Here is a 24,702-nt window from a genome sequence, read left to right on the forward strand (position 1 = left end):
TATATCTCGATTCCTTGTCCACAACCAATCGTTATGTTACCAAAGTTAATATATTCTGTGTATAAAGCACAATGAGTATAAAAATAAATACTTACCGTGATGCACCCCCGAGAAGATTAAGGTCGAGCTTTTTTCCAAATTGCGTCGCACTTCCTTTTAATTTTTCCTAAAAATGGGCGGACGGGACGTTCATATTTCATGCCGAGTCCGAACGGAAGTTGCAATGCAGAAAAAATTTCACTGAGAAGCTTAGAAGGAGAAAAGCTGTTTTTTAATTGAATACCTTTATTCTAAATTTTTCATGTAGCTTTGCCCGAATCTTGAACCCAGAACCTTTAATGTGGGAGGCTGAGTACGCTACCAACAAATCATTCAAGTACCTGCATTTAGATTTTTTTCGCGTTTGGAGTTTTTTTTTGTGTACGTCGTACAAATCTCCTCAAACCAGAGCTTGTCCTTTCGAGACCTGTGACAACATATGTATTGAATGGCAAATCGTCTCAGTTGATTATGACCCAAAAATCTCTATTAGAGTCTAGAAAGTGATTATTGTTTGAGAGAACCAAGCATAAAAAAGTCATCTATTTGGTACATTAATTCATTCCTTGTGTATTTCCACCTTTTATCGAAAATTCGGTGCGATATTGGAATCGAAATACTCGAAGACAATAAAACTCACCACAAAAGAATTGAGTGCAAAATATCGGTATCGAATGACAAAATCATCGATATGTTAAAGTATCGTATCGAAATTCGTGTCCCTTATCCATGGCTCAACTACATGGTTGGCTCATCTCATCAGCTGATTTTATTTTTTTCATCTCACTGGAGTAGGGATTGTCAAAAGGAGAGGGAAAACGCTAAATGCAACCAACACATTGACAATATTTTCTTACACATACAAGAACTGCAAAGTTTTATGCTTTCTTTCAATTCCATTCGCCTAACACCAACATACAGATTTTGGCAATCTGAACAATGGTATGTTGTTGCTGTAGAGATGAGCCAACCATATAGTGGAACCATAACCTTATACCATTTAAAATATATATTTTCAAACGAAAGTTATTATTAAAATAAAATAAAATTGCTACAAAATATCGACTTTTCTTTATGGCAACACTGTATTTAATATTATAAAATTACAATTAAAATATATAAATCTTACATAAAATACACACCTAAATCACAATATATTATTTTAAAACTACCTAATTTATTTTAAAATAAATTTATATAAAATCGTCAACTATACATATATTCGTAAAAATTCGCTGATCTAATAATTTTATCAAATATAAATTCACGCACACCCAAACCACATATAAAATCAAAATGATTCCAACGTTTACGTGGAATCTTATAGATGGCCTGCATATTGCGCAGGCGCATGAGCAAACGCCAAATATCCGCTTCCGATACAATATAATCGTTCTCAGCATAGTACAACGTTATCGGCGCTGTGATGAGCTCCAAATTGTAATCAGGTGGATCGAGTTGATCGTACAGCAGCCAATTCTTCTCGGGACCATAATCATATTGGCGAAATTTCGTTGAAACATAACCTTGAAAGTAGTGCATAATTTGTTTAAAAGAGCCACCAACTGGAAAATTTGCCATTATATCGGGGAGTAAAGACTGTGCGAAAAATAAGGCAACAAAGTTAAGAGAGAAGAATTTAGTATAGCTGTACAGCACTTACCTTGTTGAGATGTTGCGTGTCATAGCCCACCGCAGGCCAAAGCCGACTCACACACACCATTGGGCGTTCGTTCTCAAAACAAAGTGACGATAGGAACTTTTTTATAAATCTATTAGTAGATACCATTTCCATACCCTCTAATACTTTGGCCACATAATTGCGTGTACCCAATATGGGACCGAAAATTTTGGCCAACACACCTTTAGTATTGCTCACATACGCCACCGGTGCCAATAGATGTGCTGTCTTGAAGACTGCATTGTACTGCGGTAGCACTGAGTTTAGCACCAAAAAAATGGTACCACCTTGTGAGATGCCTACAAAATGCATTTTCTTTTCACCCGTACAACGGATTATATAGTCCAACATGGCAGGCATGTCATATATACTCATTTCATGCCAACTAAAATTCCAGAATTCGCGTTCAGTCGTATTATACCACACATTTCGGCGTGTATAAACATTTCCGCGATTGTTGCCCAGCCAAATGTCGTAGCCTTGACGCCACAAAAGATAAGGTAATGAGCTTTCACGTCCATTAAGTAGCCAAGCGTCCGAAGAGGCGTAAATGCCAGCTAACAGGAATACGACTGGATGACGTGAAGAGTATGTGCCGCTTACAGTTGGCGTCAGAGGCGGCGACTTGTTATATTGTGGTATGCGATGTAAGGCCAATGCATAGCCATCTTTGGTCAATACATGATGCTTCTCAACCGGATAACCGTCGCGTCGAATTCGCTTCACCTGCAAGAACAAAGAAAGAATATAGTAACTCATAAACTATTTTTAAGACGCGAAGACTATTTAAAACTTAACGCTTGAATGAAAAATATAATGTTATCAAGTACATTTGTTATTGAGTGACTGAAGTAAGTAGGCTGGATGACAATAACTAGCAGGCGTTAACGGCGACACTGTGACACTGCAGTGACTTATGTCTATGCAATTTACGCATAATGCCTCTCTACCTGGCTGTCTGCATCGGTCAATTGACGTCTATTTAAGCTACTAAGCGAAATTTTGAAGGTTAAGCATGTATACATGTCAGCGTGTTTATACGAATTTAAGTATAGTTTTGTAGTATGAGTTGAAGCTAGAGTTAAAGTAGTTAAACCATATCCTATGTGGGTCGTTTAAAGTAAGAGGCTGACGCGTTACTTAGTCGCTTATTCGTAATTCGCATATTAATTTTGTACCGAATGACCCCACAAAAAGTGTTTGGAAATAATAACCTCAATGAAATACGTGATCTACAATAAAATCAATGACTTATACGATGTTCACACGGATCTTACATTCGTAGATCGCTCACTTAATTCGGGAAGGAGTTTAATTGGGGTCAGTAATAATATTGCAGCTGCACACAAGAATCTGTACCCGGTCGACATCATTAGCAAAAAGACCACAACCAGAGTGGCAATACGGCTTCGTGACGTGGGATATAAGCTTACGCATTAAGGACACTCCATAGTTTTGATCGACTTCATGACTGGTAGGATAGACTCCTGCGTGATGTTTATTGGGACGGTTTTCCGTCGCCCCTTGTCAAATTTGGGATGACGGAAAATCGTTCCAATATACATCAATTATCTACCCTGTCGGAAGGTTGGGAGTGGAGTATTCTGCTATGAGCTCGGTGTCAGTCAGAAGACTGCCCGATCACTGCAGCGTCTCCAAGGCGGTGGCCGCTGCTATAAAGTTTGCATTGCCGCCGCTGTAAATGTTAGGGAATTCAACATTAGGAAATTTAACATTTACTGCATAAGAATACCCCTGGCAACTGTAATGAACCGAACGTGTCCACGAGTGAAGACCTTAGGACTTTACTGGAAACTTTTTCTTTGGTTCTGGATAGGTGGGTCGCAAACCAGCTAAGCTAAAGCTGGAATTATACCACCTCTTGCCTTTTGTAGAAGTCTTTTAGCCCGCTTTTGATTCCGAGCGGTCGGTGGAGTTTTTACAATTTACAAAAGCTCATCTATCCAACTGGAGGCCAGTTTCAACATACTTTAACTGCGCAGCACTAAACCAACCAATTGGCTATGCGGTTTTCATAACAGTGTGATACCTTAAATAAAGTCAAAAAATCTGTGTGAATACATTTCTGACTACGGACAAGTTTCTTCGGATATAACGTTGGAGTAATGTAGATGTCTCCTAGAAGCGCGGCCGCACCTGACAGTTGTCTCTTAGGATACCCCGGTCGGTTAGATGACAAATCAACTGGGACGTTTGGTTCAGCATGTAAATCTGCTCTTTAACATTTACCTCGCCGTGTAAATGATGTTCAGAAGTCATAAGGAGACATACTGTAGCAGTTCCAAGTACCAGACCCGTTGAGTCGTCTGCGTAAGAAACTATGACGCAGAAGCAAGTTTGGATGTACTACAATTGAGCAGAATTGGATGTAGGACATCATCCTATGCTTCTGAATGTTTCATGCTCCTTGATTTGTACTTTTCGTTTATAAAATGTACAAGGTCTGTCTGCCCTTCAGATAATTGGCGGTCTACCTCTTTAGACAAGACTGCTTGGTGTTGATTGGAATGGTTCATCGTATTATAAGCTCTAATACTGCTCATTTCGTTTAGAACAATCCAATGCCATATTGTTTCCTCAAGCTTCAGCCATTTCGACGCTAAATTTCGGAATTTTTGTAATTTTTTTGGGATTATCTAGAGACGGTTTTTGTTTATTTCTGACCCACTTTGTAAGGTCAGCGGCACGATCTATCAAGCAAGGGTAACTATTTGTCAGGTAGGAGGGAGAAGGTCGAAAAGCAGCCAAATGAGCGTCAAGTATTGAGTTGACGGCCCCTAACAGTTAAGAAGCGAATGAAAGGTTAAACTAGTAGTTCAAACTGTGGTTAACATAACTGTAGTTTAAACTCGCACTGAAAAACTGGGCATAGATGTGTATGTGTGTGTGAGTTGAGGTATTATTGATTGACAACCGTATTTAGCCTTCATATCCATTAACTGTTATTATTTATTTATTCTGCTCATTCAAGTTTTTTGTTGCAAATATTCCTGAGGCATGCCCTGCACATACATACATACATAATTTTGGGTAAACAATTTTTTTCAAAACAAACTAGCAGCGAAAATAAACAATAGCGTATGTATGTGAGTGCACAATATTTAGCACCTCGAGTAGAACAAAACTTTGGCGGAAAGTTTGGGAGAAAGACGAAAAAATTGGTTGTTTGATTAGTGCGGTGACCCCCCACTGACTCCAATTACATAGTAAAAAGTATAGGAAGATACGGATGATTTAAAGCCAGAGTGCTATCCTGTCCCTCACACTACATCCAGGCCTCTCGGTTTGAACAGCTTACCAGGCTTAATAGTATTGAGTCCTGAGAGGCGTTTGAAAAACGGGATTGAGGGAAATTTCATTCTACTTTGCAGAGCGCTGGACACAACACCTATCTAATCCCGAAAGACAAGAGCCGCTAGCGCAGCTACTGAGTATATACTGCAGAGTTCTATAAAGTCAATAAGCTTCAATTGGATGTAGCCAACTTTTCGATACAAGTATTTCTATTAACAGAGAATGGATTAGAGTCCTGGTCTCCCATAGCTCGAGGGCACCCTAGGAAGATAGGTTGATCTAGCCTACGTAAATGTCATACCAAATCATTGGAGAGAAATTCGGGCGTTTACCTTAAGATGCTTGTTTCGTCAATATATCCGATATGGATATCGCAACCACAACAAGAAGAAAAAGAGGACTGGAGGATATTTGCCACGGTGAGAAGGTGACCTCGTCATGTTCCGCTTTGACCTCTCATTAGGGTGGTCGTTATGGGCAGGTTAAACGCGAGCCCGAGACTAGTTAGTATGATGTACTGCGTAGTTAAAACCACATCGAAAAGGAAAACATATCGACATTGTGGGAAATTGGGTTTTTTGGGCGCGATATATAGCTGTTATAGGGGAGTACACTTACAAAAATAAATGTATACGGTCACATATTTAGCATTCAAGGTTCTGGCGACCCCAAGTTCCTAACGGAAACTGGAGTGGGGGTGTTGTATGGCCTTGAATGATGGACTTGGTCATATCGTTACAAGATCACCAACAATGGCAATGAGGGCATTACTCTTCTGCATCTTTCCTGCACTGAAGATACGCTTTAAAAACTATTTGCGCAGCTGAAAGGTTGTGGACATGTGACTTGACTTTTCCATTGCATTTACTCTAGAGTTGCACCTAAGATCTTCTAAGCGTTCGAGAAGTTTGGCTTGCCTAGGAAAATAGCAAATACCATGCGCTCCACATACGCCGATATATCGACACCCTCAAAGTTAAAGGAAGAGATCTCCGCCCTTACTTTCATCTGATCGAGTCTCCGCCAAGAATGATCTCTCGGTCCAACGGTGTTGCGATTTGGTGTTAGAAGTCTTCCTCCGTACAGGAGCACAAAAGTATTTGCCAATAGGTGCTGAGTCTGTATGATTCATTAGAATCTATATACCTACAAAGTATTTATTGGGTTAAATTGTACATTTTGACATTTATTTACATATCCAATTTTGGCAAAGGCAAATACCAGCACGTGCATTAAACATTGTACGAAATAACCACACATTCCCAATAAAAGCACAAATACCTTACCCACGAAAAAGAATAAGTGACAGTAAACTTGCGTGATTACAAAGTGGTCATAAAACATCCAAAAGCCACAGCCATTTCGCAAATGGAAGCCGAACAAAAGCAACACTTAACCATACAATTTGAATATTTTCGCAAAATTATGCATTCTGCGCACGCGCGCATGGCACACACGACAGCGTAACAGAAGCACTTCGTATTTGTATATCTTAACATTACTTAACACTTAAAGTAAACCCTGTAATTGATTAACTGAATGCCTTAAATTTAAAAGACTTAGGTTAAGAGGGCGTGGGTGGGTGTTACCCACACTTCTACTCGGAGACATTTTTGTCCATTGTGAGTGATACTTTACTCAAGTTTTGAGGTGTTGATGCAAACTTTTTTGGCACTTTATGACATTAGTACATTTAATTATGGTACAGCGGGTACTACGGTATAGTGAATAATGTTGGCAATGTGCGGCTTTTCGTCTTGAAGCATTCAAGTTGAAGGCCATTGGATGATTCCCACCACATCACCATTTGACCTGGCAGATGTCGCTCGAGTAAAGTCCAAATTTCTTTGTCCAAGGTAAGGCATATTGGGTATACAATATCTGGATCTGTTGACTACTCTACTCGGCCCTTACAACTGGTCACTAAGAGCAATCTTCGACTTCGGATGTAACCTTGTAGTGAGAGAACATTTACCGCCACTACGTACATCAGAGCACTTCAATGTCTCCGAACACACAACTGACAGAGTGAAAAGTAACACGCTCTCTGGCAAAGAACATGCTACATACGATCAAATAAAGCCCTATAATTCTCTCATCGAACCCGTTCTAATGTAAGGCTTGAAATCATATACGGTATAGATAGCAAATAGGATATCCCCAAGTATGGGAGAGAAAAGTTCTCAGCAAGAAAAATGGTTCTTCTGATAAGGTCAACAGCACATATCTAAGGGGGTTTAATGGTGAGCTGTTCGAGCTTTACTGTTGTTGAAGCAAATACTTCTTTCAAACTTGCACCCGATAATGTTATCTGCTTAGTCCAAGTTGTACACAAGGCGGTCGTAAATTTGTCGGTGTAAAACTGGAGAGAATATGAGAAAAGTGTCTCATTTAATAGCATAGGCCTTCTATTAAGGGCCCTGGTCTGCATAGTCGTCGGTGCTATGTACATATTCATTTGGGTCTTTATTGACCGACCAGCTCAACCTAACCTTCATGCGGCGGGCTGCAGCAAGTGACTTTTAGCGCTTGTATTAGACACTCTATTAGATGTAAAATCAGCAAGTAGGTTTGGTTCTGGTGACGTTCAGTATTTGCCAAAATTACGATATTGTTTCATAATAAAGTTCCTGATGTTTTATTGCGATTTCTTCTCTAAAAGGACTCTGGTAAGGGTAAGGAACAATATATGTTAAATTAGTCTAAGATTTGTGGTGATCCTGTGGTTCTTCTAGGTGTTTATGAAGTTTAGCGCGTTGGTGATCCTAATGACGATGCCATGTTAATGACTTATTCTTCTTGGTTAACCAGTGAAACTTTGAAAACATGTACATATACGTGGGCGTAGTTATAACATCGGGACCCACTACTTTGGAACTTTGAGCGTTTTGTATGACTTTCGAAACATCTGATGGTAATGGGCACACGTTTTGTGCTTGTACACCTATCTAATGGCCCGTCACCTAACCTTCAATTACGAAGGATTTTCTTCAAAATGCCGCTAAATTGCGTTGGAGTATTTTTTCGGAATTCACGTTGCCTTGTCACCAAAAACTATTTAAACTTTGTCTATAAGTTTTACAGGATTGAACAAAGTTGACTAGCCGAGGGGCTGCAGCAAAGGCGGTGGTTGTTGTTATTGTTGTAGCAGTGCTTCGCCCCATCCAATAGGTGCGAACGATCACACATTGTTATCAATGCCCTCTATCGGGAGTCCAAGGAAACTTGCAGTTTCAACAGGGTTGGACCATAGTGAGATGTGTGATAGAGGCGTTGGTTCTACTTTGCAATTGAAGAGATGGTTGGTGTCATGTGGGGACACATTGCAAGCAGGGCATACATTTTGTATGTCGGGGTTGATTAGGAATAGGTAAGAGTTTAACCTGTTACTGTACCCAAATCGAAGTTGAGCCAGAGTGACGCACATTTCCTTGGGGAGAGTGCATTCCTCTTCTGCGAGTTTTGTGTAGTTTTCTTTAAGAACTGGATTCGCCGGGCAATTTCCTGACATAGAGGTCCGACGCCTGTTTGTGGATATCACTGAAGACCCGCTTCTGATTTTTTGCTTCATACGGGTGTGTTCTCAGGTGCCGTATTTCCTCATATTGATTACGAATATGACCCCTTAAGCCCCTGGGAGGTGTAGCCTCGTCAATCAGATGTCTGTTGGGATATCCATGTTTATGGGTATTCAGCAGAAACTGTTTGTTCAGCATTTCATTTCTCTATTATGTAGGTGGTGTTCTGGGACATAAGACGACAGCCCGTAGCGGTTCTGAGGGCAGTATTTTGGCAGGCTTGTATTTTCTTCCAGTGAGTAACCTTTAGGCTGGGCGACCATATCGGTGATGCGTAGCATGCAATCGGGCGGCCACTTGCTTTTTAAGTAGTAATGAGTGCCAAGTGCTGCAAGAGGTTTGAGTTTTTTTTTACGGCTGTGCTTTTAGGAACAATTGCGGTTACATGCTCTCCAAAATGAAGATCCTGATCGAACGTCACACCCAAGATTTTTGGGTGTAAGGAAGTCGGTAGCGTAATGCCATCGACGTGGTTGTTAATATGGTCGACATTTGGCGCGTGCCCATGCAATTCGATATTTCTACTTTTCACAGTAAAGAGATTGAAGCCATGAGAAGGCGCGGTGAGAACTTTTGGCCCTGTTGGGTTTGAGAAACAGCGGATGTTTGGTCCAACGTGCTGGGGGAAAGATTAAAAGAGGTACACTGAGGCGCGGGTCGCATGGAAACTACAAACGTTTTAAGAAACTACAGGTTAAACGAGTATTGGAATCAAAAACGCCGGAGCAAATATCCTTTGAATTTGACAGACTATCAAGAATGTGACCGCTTTAGATATGTGTTTCCGGTAGGCGCAAACGGTTCCAATTTCTTATTTTGACCCGGGGTTAGATTTAATACCTAATTACCTTAAAAGTAGCTATATACCGAAGTCTTAGGCCTCTCACGTATCACCTAAGTACTTCAGACCAGTTTCCCGTCGTTTCTCCCAAAAAAGTTGGAGCCGCTTATTAATCTGTATATACGTGATAGGATTCCCCTGCAAATAGAGTGGGTCCCTAGAGCATACAAAATTTGCTCATGGTGCCGTTTTAACAAAGTCAGATTGGCATTCAATTTCTGTACTGTTTAACCGGTTCCCAGATGGGTCGAAGTTCGATGGAAGGAAGAATTGAAGGAGGAGTTTTCTGCCAGGAGCTCGACGAAAGCCACAAATTGAACCTGCCTGATCACTTCAGCGTCTTCCAAACTGAAATTGCTGATATTAAGGATTCCATGGAAGGGATGCTGTGCAGTGCTACCACGGTTAGAGAATTCAATATCTACTCCGATAAAAAAGCTGTTGTTAAGTTCTTAAGTAGTTCATCTGTCGTGCGATCGAGGGTGTTATGGGAATACCTGACCTCGCAAGAGGTGCGTCGAACTTTTATAATATTAATACCCTCTGAACTTCGAGACATAACAATATACCTGACAGCTGTCACACAGATCTCATAGCGTGCATAGGTACAACTGAAACGAATATAGATGGAAATTACGGATTACCCCCGGCCACCTGCGGTCTGCTCCTCTGTAGATGGGCCTCAAGTGACATAAGCAAACGCTGGGCAGTCAGTGCCTCTTGACGGGTAGCGAGATCCGGAAGTGGATAGTAAGTGGCCTGCAGAAATTATTGGGTTCGCCAAGGCTTATCTATCGCAGAGTGATTACGGTGATTTCGATCAGACACTATCTTATTGAAGACCACGTGGTACGTCTCAACATATTGAAAAACCGCTCTTGCTGCAGATACATGTAGTATGACGAGGTTAATGTTCAGATTTTGTCAGAACTAGGCTAAATATTTCGGTCTCTGCTCCCTAGGATCTTCGAAGAACTTATCTAGGGTCGAGAATGGTCTTATTCGAAAGTAAATCGTTGTGAAGTAACGGTTCTATAAATAGCTGTAGCTAATGTCCCCGTTACTTTAAATGGTATCACAACGGATTTTCCTATTGTTCAAATGAGCTTCCCCTGCCGGCGTAGCTACCAATCAACCTAATATACGGAGGAGTGGGTATTAAGCTATCACGGTGCGAGGAGGTGCTCTCAGAATGCAAGTTTTTAAATTTGCAAATTAAATAAACGTTGATCGAGAAGAAAGCCGGAGTTACTGCGTTACGTAACATAGGCTGTTGTGGGAAGTGCCCGTTGATGCCTAATAACCTTTTCATTTAATATATCCTGAGATTATATGTCCCACTGGTTTTCTTACTAGCCGTTGATTGGGACTTATTAGCCCATCGGTATCAATTACACAAATATAAAGTCTGTTTTCCCATTTTTGCACACCAACGGGATACGAGTACTTGCCCCTTTTTTGTGGTCTAAAACATACCGACTGAACAATGGTAGTTGCCAAAATATAACTGTAAAATGTATAGACTCATTTGTAAGGCGCGATAACCTCCAAAGAGATCTAAGGCCGAGCTTCTCTTCCAATTTGCGTCGTGCTCCTCTTGATTTTCCCTACAAATTGGCCGGACGGGACCTACATGTTTTATGCCGAATCCGAACGGCATCTGTAAGGCAGATACAGGCAAGGCAGTTTTCACTGACAGCTTTTCATGGCAGATATACACTCGGAGCGCTTGCCAAACACTACCGAGGGGCGACCCCGCTTAGAAATTTTTTTTTTTTTTTTTTAATTGAAAAACCTTATTTCTAGAATTTTGATGTTGCTTTGCCCGGGTTGCGAACCCAGGGCATACGGTGTGGTAGGCGAAACACGCTACCATCACACCACGGTGGCCGCCTCATTTAATAAACCAAAAACAGCTGACAGTAAAGGGCAAAAACTTATAATTACAAATGGGAAGCTTCCCATTGCTTACTTAAATTAGGCGCGAATTGCGATTTTTTTTTTTAATTTTTGGGATATATGATGCCCATGGTAGTGAAAGGGTTAAGACATGGTGTTCAGAGGTGACCATCTCATGCGCTTAAATTATTAAATTGAAATAGTTATGCTTGGTTTTTATTGGATCAAAATGACTGACATCAAGAACTGTCTCAAGCTGACCCGCTGGTCAGTTGGGGTCAAAAGCGTTTCAATTACGCCAGGTTACTGACTTGAAGTCGATTAAGCTGTAGTCAAAACCCAGGCTTATATTTTGTGTTCATTTATTTCACAATCCATTTGATTCCGTTGGTTCACACACTTTGGTGTTATTTGCCTGTTGGAAAACGAAAATAAATAGCCAACATGTTAGCAAATGACACTTGAATGTCAAATTTGCCATACCGTTGGGCAATCGCGGTTTTCACTTATTGGTCAATTTAAATGTCACTGTTTAGTCAAGATGGGTGAAAAACGCATTTGCGGTTGTATGACAAGCCGTTTTCATTGATATTGCCAAGTTTATTGTCAAATTTGACCCTGTGAAAAAAATTTACTTGGCAATAAACTCTCCCTAGCGGATTCTATAAAATCGTTTATAATGTAGATATCAGATGCTTGTTAGAAAAGTGGGCTATTGTTAAAACCAACAACTGGGTATATTATACTTGGTTGCACGAGATCCTCAATTTTCTTATGAAATTTTGTTTAGATTTGTTTTTGTAATTTATTATATCACTAGTCATACCGCATCTGTAATGATGATCTCCCGCGTTTGACGCACGTTGATAAATGCAGCAACCATCGACGAGGAACCACGCAGGTGCAATTCCAAGTGCCAGCAACACAATGCTGTCAACAGCAATATTAACAATGACTCGAATGTGTTGTAGCAACCCAAGATGCTAACTGCCATGATAACGCTATTGCGGTATGATGCCTATGCTGCTGCTGCAATGAGCGATGTGTTAGCTTGGCGTGACCGTTGCTAATTAAACGCGTTCTTAGACTGGTTAAAGAGGCTGGCAAAGTTGTTGCAGAATGACATACTGCATTTGAGATGATGACGACGACGACGTTGATGTGTAGCGCGTAACAAATTGCACGAATTGCATGAATGATAGAGCAGTGGCAGCCAGCTAACATACATTACCTTGACTAACAGCAATTGCCAGCGTATGAGCTGCAGCAAAAGCTTAGTGTGTCGGCTGTGAGTGGAAAGCGGGTGGTTGGGAATTTAGTGAATTGTAATTTTGCTGCGGCGTGCTGATGTGATTCAAGGAAGCCTTAGCAATAATTTACGCAACTATTCTCTCGAATACGTTTGTCAAAAGTGAATTGAAAACGAATTAAAAAATAACGGTATTGACTTAAGCTTTTCGGGTCAAAGTGTAATACTAATCGCGGTACACAAAGTACATAACGCCACAATGGGTTGTATAAGCGCGCCGTATTCAGCGCATTCCCGTTTATAATTATTATTTTTAATTTTTCACATTTTTATTGCTATTTATTGACTTTCTACGAATTATTTTGTCTTCGCACTTTCATTGTTGACAGTCGGCGGTACTTGTTTTATTTTTAATGCGCGCCCGCTCTACAAAAGGTGAAACATTCAATATTGTAATAAGCACTTATAAGGGTTTTCTGTATAAATCGAGTTATGCTGGCTTTGCGTTGCTAAAATTATTTTCGTGCGCGAATTGCTTGCTGGCCTTTTACTGACTGATTGCCTTAAAGTCGCGACTTTGGTATCCGCAAAAGCTTTCATAACGCTTCCATACAGCCCAGCTGCTGTGTAACGCTTCTCTTCTGCGTCGTGTTTATTTATGTGAAGCGCTCATCGAGAGGTTCGATGCGCAAATATATAAAATACAATGCCCCCTGTAATACCTCCACGCCGCACAGTGCGTAGTTTTACGCAAAATGTGTCCCAAAATCAAAGAACCCGACAGCGAATAAATGAAGATTAATCGGCATTCAGTGGCGTTTGCTACTTCCTTGCGATTTTGGTTGCGTAGCGTAGAAAAACTCTTGTCTCTGTTTCGCAATAACTGACGCTATTTGGGAGTACTAAAGAAGATCAAAAGGACCTCTACTTATATATAAGGACTCGCCCCTTTCCTTTGCTTTTACGGGAATTCCATAGCGCATTTGCGGTATTTTTTGGACTATACAATTTTTTTGTAGAAACGCCAATACTTAGTGTAGAGGTTCTATATAAAAGAATGTTGGGGTAGGAAAGCAGATCCACTATCGCGACCATGCTCAATCTTTCCTTAAATCTCATTCGACACTCTATGTATCTGAGTGCAAGATAAGTGATCATTCATAAGCTATCATAGATATCCTCTAAGGGATGTCCAATAAAACTTAAAGTCTTAGCAGGGTTGGAATGAAGATTCACAGCTGGTAGTGACTATGGTTCCACATTACAATTGAAAATATGGTTGGTTTCAAGTGGGGACACATCTCATGCAGAACATACATTGCGTATATCGGCGTTGATTCTAGTTTACAGTATCCAAATCGAAGTTAAGCCAAAGTAACATGCATCTGCCTGGGAAATCTGCTCTCATCTAATGCTACTTTTGAGTTTGAACTCAGAGAATGGTGCTCGCCGGACATTTATCGATGGCCGTATCATTAATTTGTCTGTTTAGATGATCAACAGATTTGGACGATCCCTTTACCTTGCATTACTTAAGGGCTTACGAGGTTTGCTGCGTCCTTTCATTATGATATGTGGTTGCAATGGCGCCTGTCTTGGTTCAATTAGCTCGCTATATAACTGTGTTACTATCACAAATCCTATAACTAAATTGTGCGCCTGGTTTGACACTCGCCACCTAAAAATGAGCTCCAATGACAAAGCAGAATAAGGCCACGCAAAAGGATTGAAGAAATATATGCAGTGCTGAGTGATCACGCAAAGGCGAAGGTCCATTATACAAGAAACGGGATAAAAGGGACATGGCAGGTGGACAATATGGCCTTAAAATGGCGCAATAGTACACCGGATGAGGGAAATGCAAAACGTAGCCACGGTGATGGTTTTGTGGTGCTAAGAACCCTTCGCCACAATGTAATATTTCAATGATGTGAACTAGTATGTTGTAGCTACTCGCACAATAAAGTTTCATAACGGGTTGAGGGTATTTGACTACGCCGCGTCACCATCATATGCAGTTCCATGTTACGGCATAAAATATACAATAAGCTACTCGGCCGCCTCTTGATTAAATACGAAGCAAAGTTGATTACTTCGTGATCGACCATACCGCAGGGTTCTAGCGAGCCTCAATAAATAATTGGTATGATAAGGAATATCACGCCGCTTTTAAAAGAAGGACAGAGATTACTGGCCTCGCTGTATACCAGAGCAAGCCCAACGGTGTGAGTAAGGTGAGCTGCAGATGCTGTTGATAGGAATAAAAAATAAATAAATAAAAGGCGCCATAAGCTCCGCAGAGATTTTAGGCCGATCTACTCTCTTCCAGTTTGCGTCGTGCTTCTTTTAATTTTTCCTACAAATTGGCGGGACGGGAGGTACCAGTTTTACGCCAACTCAGAACGGCATCTGCAAGGCAGATGAGTTTTCACTGAGAAGCTTTTCATGGTAGAAATACACCCGAAGTGCTCGCCAAACACTGCCGAGGGGCGACCTCGCTTAGTAAAATTTTCTTCTAATTCAAAAAACTTGTTTCTAAAATTTTGATGTTGCTTTGCCCGTGGCGTGAACAAACGAGATTCGGTGTGGTAGGTGAAGCACGCTACCATCACACCACAGCGGCTGCCGATAGGAATAATGCCAGAAAATTCGATGCTAAGGTTGAACTAGTTCCTACACAGAAACGGGCGTATTGGGAACCGGCGCACATAGTGCACTTAATTTTTATATAGCAAGGAAGATGATGAAGCCAAAACTTATTCCCTGATTACTAAATATTTGTTCAGCCATTCGACTATATGAAGTGAGACTGATAATATTCCGGCTAAAAGCTAATAGAGCGTAATAAATCGACGGAATACCGAAAAAGTGTTCAAACATGGCGTTCAAGTGTGGGTAAGGAGGATGAATAAGTTCTCTAAATGACTTATTTTTTCATGCGCTTCCTTAAATTTTGAGTTCTTTCTTGTAAATATCCCACTGTGCGCCGCTGCGCAATCGCTTTAGCTCACATCGAAAGACTCGGCGTATATCTGTATGTATCGCGCTGTACGTTTAATTCATAAACTCAATTATTTGCTGTTTACATTATTCGCATTCATCGATTTTCAATGAGCATCGAGCACAGCAGAGTTCCCGGTTCAAGCAGTTAACCGGCTTGTGCTGCGCACAACTTAGCGGTGACTCAAGCACGTGAGTTTTTACTGTCACTTCTACATTTGTTCAACTTAATGCGCTTACAATTGTCAACATGGATGTGTTAATTATTAAAGCTTTATGATGTCTCTGGTTTAACCATTGGTCATGCACATGTACTCCACTACTCTTATGAGAAGGATCGGGGTTTGGGCGGGTGATAACATGCGAGTACTCCTCGTCCGAGTTGTGTTTAATAATGACTTGTTGTCTGCCTGATGGTAATTTTAACTCTCAGCATGTCACAACTGCAAGTTGCTTAGGATGCGCTTACTATTCGTCGTTGTCCATAGACTTTACGCACTGACACATTGACTCAATAACACAGTTTTACACGGTTTAGTCTCTTTGACGCATGCGTTTTGTTGGTGGGGTTGATTGAACGTTTGTTTACTTGCCGACAGTTTATTTAAACCGTTTAATGCATATCATTAAAAATTTATGTACGTAAATTAATTGCATCGGTAAACTTACATACATACATAAATAAAAGCAAAACTTATGACATTTATTAAGTGGCACACAAAGTTATTAAACATTTTCCTGCGCTCGTTCCCGCCTAATTCCGGTTTGGAACCATTTTTGTGCGTAAGCAAGATTTACTTGTGAATCATTCATTAAATTTGTGTTTTTATGCCAGAACTGCTACGCAACTTAGGCCATGTTATGAGATACTTTGGCCCAGAAAGTATTCATACCCGTACCAAGATATGAAAGCTTCACGCCGCGGGAAGCATCAAGTGCAGCCCGAGTTACTTTCCATTGATGTTTCCACGAAAATAGTATAATATGATTCTTATTATTTGTTTTTTTTTTTTTTTTTGATTGGCGGCTAACCGCCTGCACGAGTTTGATCGAAACGAAGCGAAGTACATAGATGATGCCAACTTCTTCGTACTTTTTCTTTCCCACCGCATTGCGGAAGAACCATATTACGAAGATGGGGCATCAACATTCAATGTAAGGCGCGATAACCTCCGAAGAGATCTAAGGCCGAGCTTCTCTTCCAATTTGCGTCGTGCTCCTCTTGATTTTTCCCTACAAATTGGCCGGACGGGACATACATGCTTTATGCCGACTCCGAACGGCATCTGCAAGGCAGATGAGTTTTCACTGAGAGCTTTTCATGGCAGAAATACAATCGGAGCGCTTGCCAGACAATGCCGAGGGGCGACCCCGCTTAGACAAATTTTCTTCTAATTGAAAAATCTTATTTCTAAAATTTTGATGTTGCTTTACCCGGGAGTTGAACCCAGGGCATACGGTCTGATAGGCGGAGCACGCTACCATCACACCACGGTGGCCGTAATTGGTACTTGCACGTTAAATCTTTTCAAACATGTTTTTTTTTTTTCAGTCTTTGTAAAAGAAAACTAAAAATAAAATAAATAAACGCAAGGCGCGATACCCTACAAAGAGATTTTAGGCCGAGTTTCTCTTCTAATTTGCATCGTGCTACGTTTTAATTTTTCCTACATTATGCCAACTCCGAACGGCATCTGCAAGGCGGATGAATTTCTCAGTGTTGCTTTGATCGGGAGTTGAACCCACGATCTTCGGTGTCGTAGGCGGAGCACGCTACCACCACTACACGGCGGCCGCATAAAAGAAAACTATTGCTTTTTTTAATCGGTCTGTTGTTTTTTACTTTACACTATACCACCTTTTCTAATTGGCACTTGACCATCTAAATGGTTTTAAGTAGTCCAGTCTGATAATTTATGTCATTCTCTTTATTCATCCCAATAATAAGCACCAATTATCAACACAACATCCAGATCTTTTGGTATGTCCATGGGAATACATAATGCGCTGGAGTATGTAAGATTATGTTTACAGATTGTGAATTTCCTGGCTGGGCCCCCGTTGGGGGCACATTTGCCCAATCAAGTGTTTCCTAATTAGATTTTAATGAACCATTTGCATCATGATATGAAATTAAGTAGGAGCAAAAGATCCCTTTCTTACCTGCACCATGCTGTCGAAAATGCGTGCGCACACACATCTGAGTCATTTTTTTTTTGGAGTCCTGCTTATTGGCAGTTGAAGTGATGAATCGACTCCTCATTCTTCTCACCCTGTGATTTTCTGTACAGGGAGTTTGTTGGTGTATACCATCTGTATAATAGCACTATGACCTGCGATGACACTCGTAAGGACCATCATTGCAGATTTGCTTAGTTTGTGCTGGAAGGCTCCTCTCTTATCTAAACGCCACCATATGAACTTTGACACTTCCCAATAATCCATGTTAGTCCACAGCAAATTCGTTGCTCTTATAGTGTAATCCTTGATTTCCCTAAGGAGGTAGTCCAGCGGTGATTGTACGGAACTATCGCCCTCGTTTACATTCAGTTCGGAACCTTTCCTGGCCATCCCAGCAGCAAATTTATTATATATTCAATATAACTGTGCCCCGGAATCCCATGAAAAGAAGACATTGACATTAAATAGTTGCATTCAAATGCCTTGAATGTAACCTAAATGTAGACGCGGTAACCTCCGAAGAGATTTAAGGTAGAGTTTTCTTCAGATTCGTGTCGTGCTCCTTTTAATTTTTCCTAAAAATTGGTGAGACGGGGCCTACTTGTTTAACGCCGACTTTGAACGGCACCTGCAAGGCAGATAAGTGTTCACTGAGAACTTTTCATGGCAGAAATTCACTCGGAGTGATTGCCAATCACTGCCGAAGGGCAACCGCGCTTAGAAAAACTGTCTTCTAAGGTAGCCTCGCTGTCAAAAAAATCGTCATTGCCATGGTTTTGGGACTACTGTTCTGGGGCAATCTATCTACAACAAAGGTCCCCCCCTGAAGGACACTGCAAGAGTGAGGAAGAAATACTGATTGTCCCGACTGTGAAGACTGCAATGCCCCTACTTCTGTCTTGTGTCTAGGCCCTGATCCCATTCCTCTCACGAAGGATATCTTATGTTCTGTTGAAGTCAATAATTATTCCTAGATATTTGATTTAGGAAGAGAGATTTTTTGTTGTGCCGTGCAGTTTCCGCAAGTTGAATAAGGCGCCGTTTGATTTTCTAGTGAAGAGAATGAGCTCGGTTTTTTTTTTTTGAGATTCACTTCATCCAGTTTTGTCCAGCCCTCCGCGAAATGCCACAAATGGCCAAATGCATGAGTTCACTGGAGGTGAATTTTCCTGTGAGATGTCGTCAGTGTATGTATGTATATGTCTACCTTCTTCTTCTTTCTTCTTGTAAAAATAAATAAAATCGGCGATTACAATATTGATGGAACTTTGTCGGATATTTATCCAGTACGTTCGGGAAACTATCACCATTCAGGTATATATTAGGCGACAACATGCCTCCCTGAGGAATACCCCTGATAGTCATTCTACGTACCGAGCCTGCGGCAGAAGTCGCATATACCTCTCAGCATAGAACCAATTCACACAAGTGCCCTGCGTATGGTCTCTCTTTTAACATTGTGGATAGCATAGTCAAGGTGGAGAAAGTTTACCACGATTTACTCCTAGGAGTTCAGAGATTTTTGGATGACGCTAAATGTTTTACATTAACACAAACAACAAAAAGACCGACGCATTGTTTCCGGACTGTTTTTATGACCATATTTTCTGATTAATTCCGGGTTTTTATCGAGATCTCGTGTATCAAAAACTACATCAATAATCTGATAACATGAAAAGGTTAGTGAACGGTGTAAAATCAGATAGACACTTAAAACCATCCCAAATTAGACGAAAACTAAGGAAGTTTTGTATTGTTGTATGACTCTGTACAGGAACTCTGTGGACGGAACGGTTTATTTAAAAATATTTGTATGTGAAAAATCTTAAAACGTTTTAATGTCACATCGAGTTATGATTGTGTCATCTCTTAAATTAATCTGCTCGTACAATTATGGTCGCCTGGCTCTATAGCCTTCATTGCAACAATTCAAATTTTACCGTGTTTTCACGTTTACGAACGCAATCAATACGTTCATGGATTAAAACCGGCATACGATGTAATTGCATACGATCGCACAAACTCAGCTACATAGTAGGTACCTCATGCAAAGATTTTTGTTTTATGTCTCTATAATTACGGCATTTGCTTTAAACGTTGACATATGCGATATGAATGAATATTACGCATGTAAATAAGTTTGTTATGGCTCAATTATTGCCGAGTTTAATTGACTATATGTATTGGTGATGTATCGTTCCAGAACCCGGGTCTGTTGAGTCTGGTTCACGCGCAACGGGGTATATCAACCGGTTCCGGTAGGTAGGGTCTCATCATAAAGAGTTGAAGCGCGCACACTTGAGCCTAAGAATAGAATAAAATATGTCTGATTACTATCACATGATGCGAATAGGTTGATTGAATTTGAGAGGATAGATCGTTAATGTACCGTTCGGAACCTTTACCAAATGAACGGCAGTCAGAACCGAAGCTCTGTGCCATATACGATTTTATCATGTTGTTTTCTACATGGACATCCTCCTGGATAACGCTGCAAGAGTCAACAAATTGATAAGATTGATTGCATGTACCCCACTTCGCTTTTCCATGTCGGTCTGTATAAACTATATATTCCCTACCTTCTTCCATACCTACCCCGAAGTATACCTCATATTCGGCAACTGGAAGTAAACGATCGATCAATGTCAGTTTTCCACCATTTCATCGTCCTCTGGTGACGTCGTATTATAAAGTCAGTAGTTCGCTTATGTTCACATGTTTCATTCTCTCAGCCTAATTGCACCTTTTACGGCCAAGCCTTACGAGAACATATGCAAAGGCATCAAGATAAAGATGCCTTTTAAGCTTTGCTGAAGTGCGATGCTCACTGTCTTTAAATTCCAAGACATGCGTTTAACTACATCTCTCCAACCCCCATTCATTGCTGTTTTCGTCTAGGGCCTTCCGCGACACTGGAGTGTCGTACGTAAGAAACGGTATAATGAATGTGCCGTACATCCCATAAATGATACGCGATGACAGTCTGTACTTCCTCCCGAAAGCCCATTTTGCAGATATATTGCTGTACCAAAACTTTCTTTGATCTCTACGCAATCTTCAATTTCCAGCTTGAGTTGGAGCTAAGAATTATGCAAATAATATATTGGGCTTAAGAATAGAGATTTATAGTTGGGCCGTCTTTATAAGTCTACTATAAACCAGATACCTACAATACGACTATTACGTCGTATTCTCGTCTTTCAAGAAGCTTTTGACAGCACGAATAACATGGACCGGTATAGACTAAGTCTTAATTTGAGTTCCCTGTATTACGATGACAAGCGCCAAAAGATTTGCTAGGGATAGAAAGCCGTTCCATTCTAAATCAAAACAGGCTTTAGATTGTCTGATGTTCTTGGTGTGCGATTTATTTTCAATGAGTAGTTGGTGCTGATGATATTGCAACCATTGGTCTTGACAGACCCGCTGTAAGTTGGCAAAAAATGTTAGGTTGGGCTTAGTAGGCAAGTGAGAATCAAAGTCCGCATTTGGTGGCCAAAAACTACGCTCTACCTATGTGATGCTTGGTTCGGAACCATAAATAGAGCTGGATGAAGATGAGTCGTCTCTCCGGACTATGTCGCCGAGGCAAATTGCTTAGTTTGCAAAACGGGAGACACATTGCCTAGGCAGATGTGCATATGATCTTTGTATACTTTTTTTTACGGGGAATCCATTTAGGGTTTCTTTCAAAAGAGTTTACTTTTTTATTCTTTTAAACTACTTCTCAAGTGATTTCATATCGGTTTTCGGTTCGGCTGCTCTACGTGGCACGAGTTTTGATTTACTCTGTTCTCTGGGTTCTTTTTGATCTGTTTTTGTGATTTTTAACAACTAAGTTTCAGTTCCTTCAGATCAGCTCTTTGTTCATTTCGTGGCATATCGTTACTTCCTTGAACCAGTTTTTCTATTCAAAGTTCATGGGTTGAATTCCCCGGCAAAGCAACATAAAAAATTTAGAAACAAGTTTTTCTAAGGAGAGGGCGCCCCGGGGCAGAGATTTAGCAAGCACTCCGCGTAAATTTCTGCCATTAAAAGCTTCTCAGTGAAAATGCGTTTGCCTTGTAGCTGCCTTTCAGAGTGGCCATAAAACTTGTAGGTCCAGTCCCGTCAACTCGTAGGTAATATTAGAAATGGAACACAACATAAAGTCAAAGGGAAGCTCGGCTTAAATATCCTTGGAGATAAAACGCGCCAAGGATTTTTTTTTCTTTTTTAAATACCCGGTTTTTAGTTCCGACTATCTCGATCTGTACATGACTAATGTAGTTTTGTAGATTAGCATAATGCAGTCTACATTAATCGCAATAATGGCTCGGTGATCTTATGTGTACTCGTATACATAAATGGACGTGCGATGGTTAAATTTGAATTTAAAATTTCTGCTTATTTACCTAAATTAATTGTCACAATTGGCAAAAATTAACGCGATATTTTTGTTTTGTTCAATTCACTTTTTATTGTTTGTTTGCCATGCAAATATTTAATGGTATTTTCGTGGTTGTCATCGAAATCAGACAAATATACTAAGATGATAATTTTAGTTAATTTTTGTTTTTTATACACATACATACCTAACAAAGTTGAGTATTGAACTTGAAAAGTATTTGTTTAAGGTTAGTTTTTATTTTACAGCTCTTCTCGTTTACCATCAGAAACTAGTTTACTATTTGTGGCTCAGTGGGGATGTTAACAAATATTCAAGGGCGGATTTATTGGTTCTCAACTTTATTCCATGATACGCTCTATTGTTCCGATATTTAAAAATAAATAAATTAATGTAAGGCGCGATAACCTCCGAAGATACTTTAGTCCGAGCCTCGCTTCCAATTTGCGTCGTGCTCCTTTTTAATTTTTGATACAAATTGGCTAGACGGGACCTACTCGTTTTATGTCGACTCCGAACGGCATTTGCAAAATAGATGAGTTTTCACTGAGAGCTTTTCATGGCAGAAATACACTCGGAGTGCTTTCCAAACACTGCCGAGTGGCGAACCCGCGTAGAAGAATTTTCTTCTAATTGAAAAATCTTGTTTCTAAACTTTTAATGTTGCTTTGCCCGGGGCGGAACCCAGGAAATTAGATGGAACACGCTACCACCACACCACGGCGGCCGCCTATCCCGATATTTACAATACGTCAATTGGGGTTGCCTCAAAAAGCAAATAGTATCCATCATCTTTATCTTATTTTGATCTATGTGATACCATCGTAGATTCATATTGTATTCTAACAATACGAGCTAAGGTGTAAAAACCCAGAAGCTCAAAAGAGCTGACATGAAGCATTCATAAATTAAGTAAGCACGTACAAAAGCAATTGCTCATATTCGTTATGTTGGAAAAATATGCTAATTTTCTTCAAAATTTTGTCACGTTATAAATTTTTAAATAACCTTCAGGGAAGATTGAAACGTCATCTTTATTTGAAATTTGAAATTTCTTTGCGCACCATGATTAGTACGTGTCATTCGTGAATGAATATGGGAAGTATGTTAATGGGACCCGTATTCCTTTCATAAATGTATGTGAGCATAATGTCGCCATTACGTTAAATGCCGCCAACTCATTAAAATGAGGTGGCGAATAGAGAGCAAATCCACAAGATACCAAAAGTTAACATATGGATAGTATGAGTGATTAAGTTGGAGGATAAGCTGCGACTTTTTCAGAGTCAGAACCCGAATATTTCGACACAGGATTGAAAGTAATAATGGTATCTCGCGCGAATATTAGATACTCCTGAAGTTCGATGTGTAAACAAATGGTGTACGTCTAGAATACTAAGGTTTTTGACTTAACTAGAGCTCGCCCAAGGGTTGAAATTATACTACAATAGAGGTAACTTTACCAGAAGCAAATAATTTTGAGCTTTTCAACTTTTTGATAACATATCGATAACTTTTCGATAGAAAGGAAAGAATAAAAAATCGGTAAGGTATCGAAAACCTGCGTTACAGATAGAAAACTCATTTTGATAAAATGTTTATACCTCCACAGTAACACACCTATAACAAACCGATAACTCATCGATAAGAAATTAATAGCAAGCAAATAGCCCGTCGATATTAAACCCATTATTCATCGATAGCAAACCGTTTATCTCATATCAACTTTACCAAGTACATTGCTCCCACGTTGTTCTACGTCTATAGCGTGACTACACTTACGCTTACATTCTGTATTACCCCATATAGCGTACCACTTCCAAAGACTACACTTACCCTTACACGTTCCTAACGCTTACACCCTGGTTTCTCCCATACTTTGAGGAAAGATGTCAATGGTGTCACATGCTGGTTGAATTCGATCTATAAGATGTCTCGTGGCCGCGCTAGGAAATTAAAGCACCGCTGCGCTGTAAGATACGTAAGTGGTAGGCACAAGTCTGGGTCGCAAAGTATTATCAATAGCGCTTGTGAGATTTAGAGGGGTAAGGGACACACATGGTGTGGTGGTAGCGTGCTCCGCCTTCTACTTGGAAGGTCCTGGTTTCAAGGCACGAGCTTTTCAATGAAAATTCATCTGTCTTGCAGCTGTTGATCAGAGTCGGCATAAAATATGTAGGTCCCATCCCGCCAATTTGTAGGGCAAATTAAAAAAGGAGCACGAAAGACTTAAAAAAAATGTAAGGCGCGATGAACTCCGAAGAGATTTTAGGCCGATCTTCTCTTCCAATTTGCATCGTGCTCCTTTTTACTTTTTCCTACAAATTGGCGGGACGGAACCTACTTGTTTTATGCCGACTCCGAACGGCAAGGCAGACGAGTTTTCACTCAGAGATTTTCATGACAGAAATACACTCGGAGTGCTTGCGAAACACTGCCGAGGGGCGACCCCGTTTAGGAAAATTTTCTTATAATTGAAAAAACTTGTTTCTAAAATTTTTTATGTTGCTTTTCCCGGGGCGTGAACCCATT

General features: G+C 40.4%; 1 protein-coding gene across 2 annotated transcripts in view; it reads right to left on the minus strand.

Annotated features, from left to right (window-relative positions):
* Positions 1-1,102: 1,102 nt before the first annotated feature.
* The window catches only part of LOC137237939 (lipase 3), a 61,293-nt gene continuing 37,693 nt past the window's right edge, over positions 1,103-24,702 (minus strand). Inside the window, exons 1-3 of one of the 2 annotated variants that reach the window (XM_067762331.1) lie at positions 12,180-13,194; positions 1,703-2,446; positions 1,103-1,638 (exon numbers count right to left, since the gene is read on the minus strand). In XM_067762331.1, the coding sequence (XP_067618432.1) occupies positions 1,246-1,638; positions 1,703-2,446; positions 12,180-12,347 (1,305 nt within the window). In that variant the 5' untranslated portion in view covers positions 12,348-13,194 and the 3' untranslated portion in view covers positions 1,103-1,245. Of the gene's footprint in view, positions 1,639-1,702; positions 2,447-12,179; positions 13,195-24,702 lie in introns of those variants that run through there. The other variant, XM_067762332.1, reaches the window with a different exon arrangement.

This window comes from Eurosta solidaginis, chromosome 1 (genome assembly GCF_040869045.1).
Source record: "Eurosta solidaginis isolate ZX-2024a chromosome 1, ASM4086904v1, whole genome shotgun sequence".
NCBI classification, from domain to species: Eukaryota; Metazoa; Arthropoda; class Insecta; order Diptera; family Tephritidae; genus Eurosta; species Eurosta solidaginis.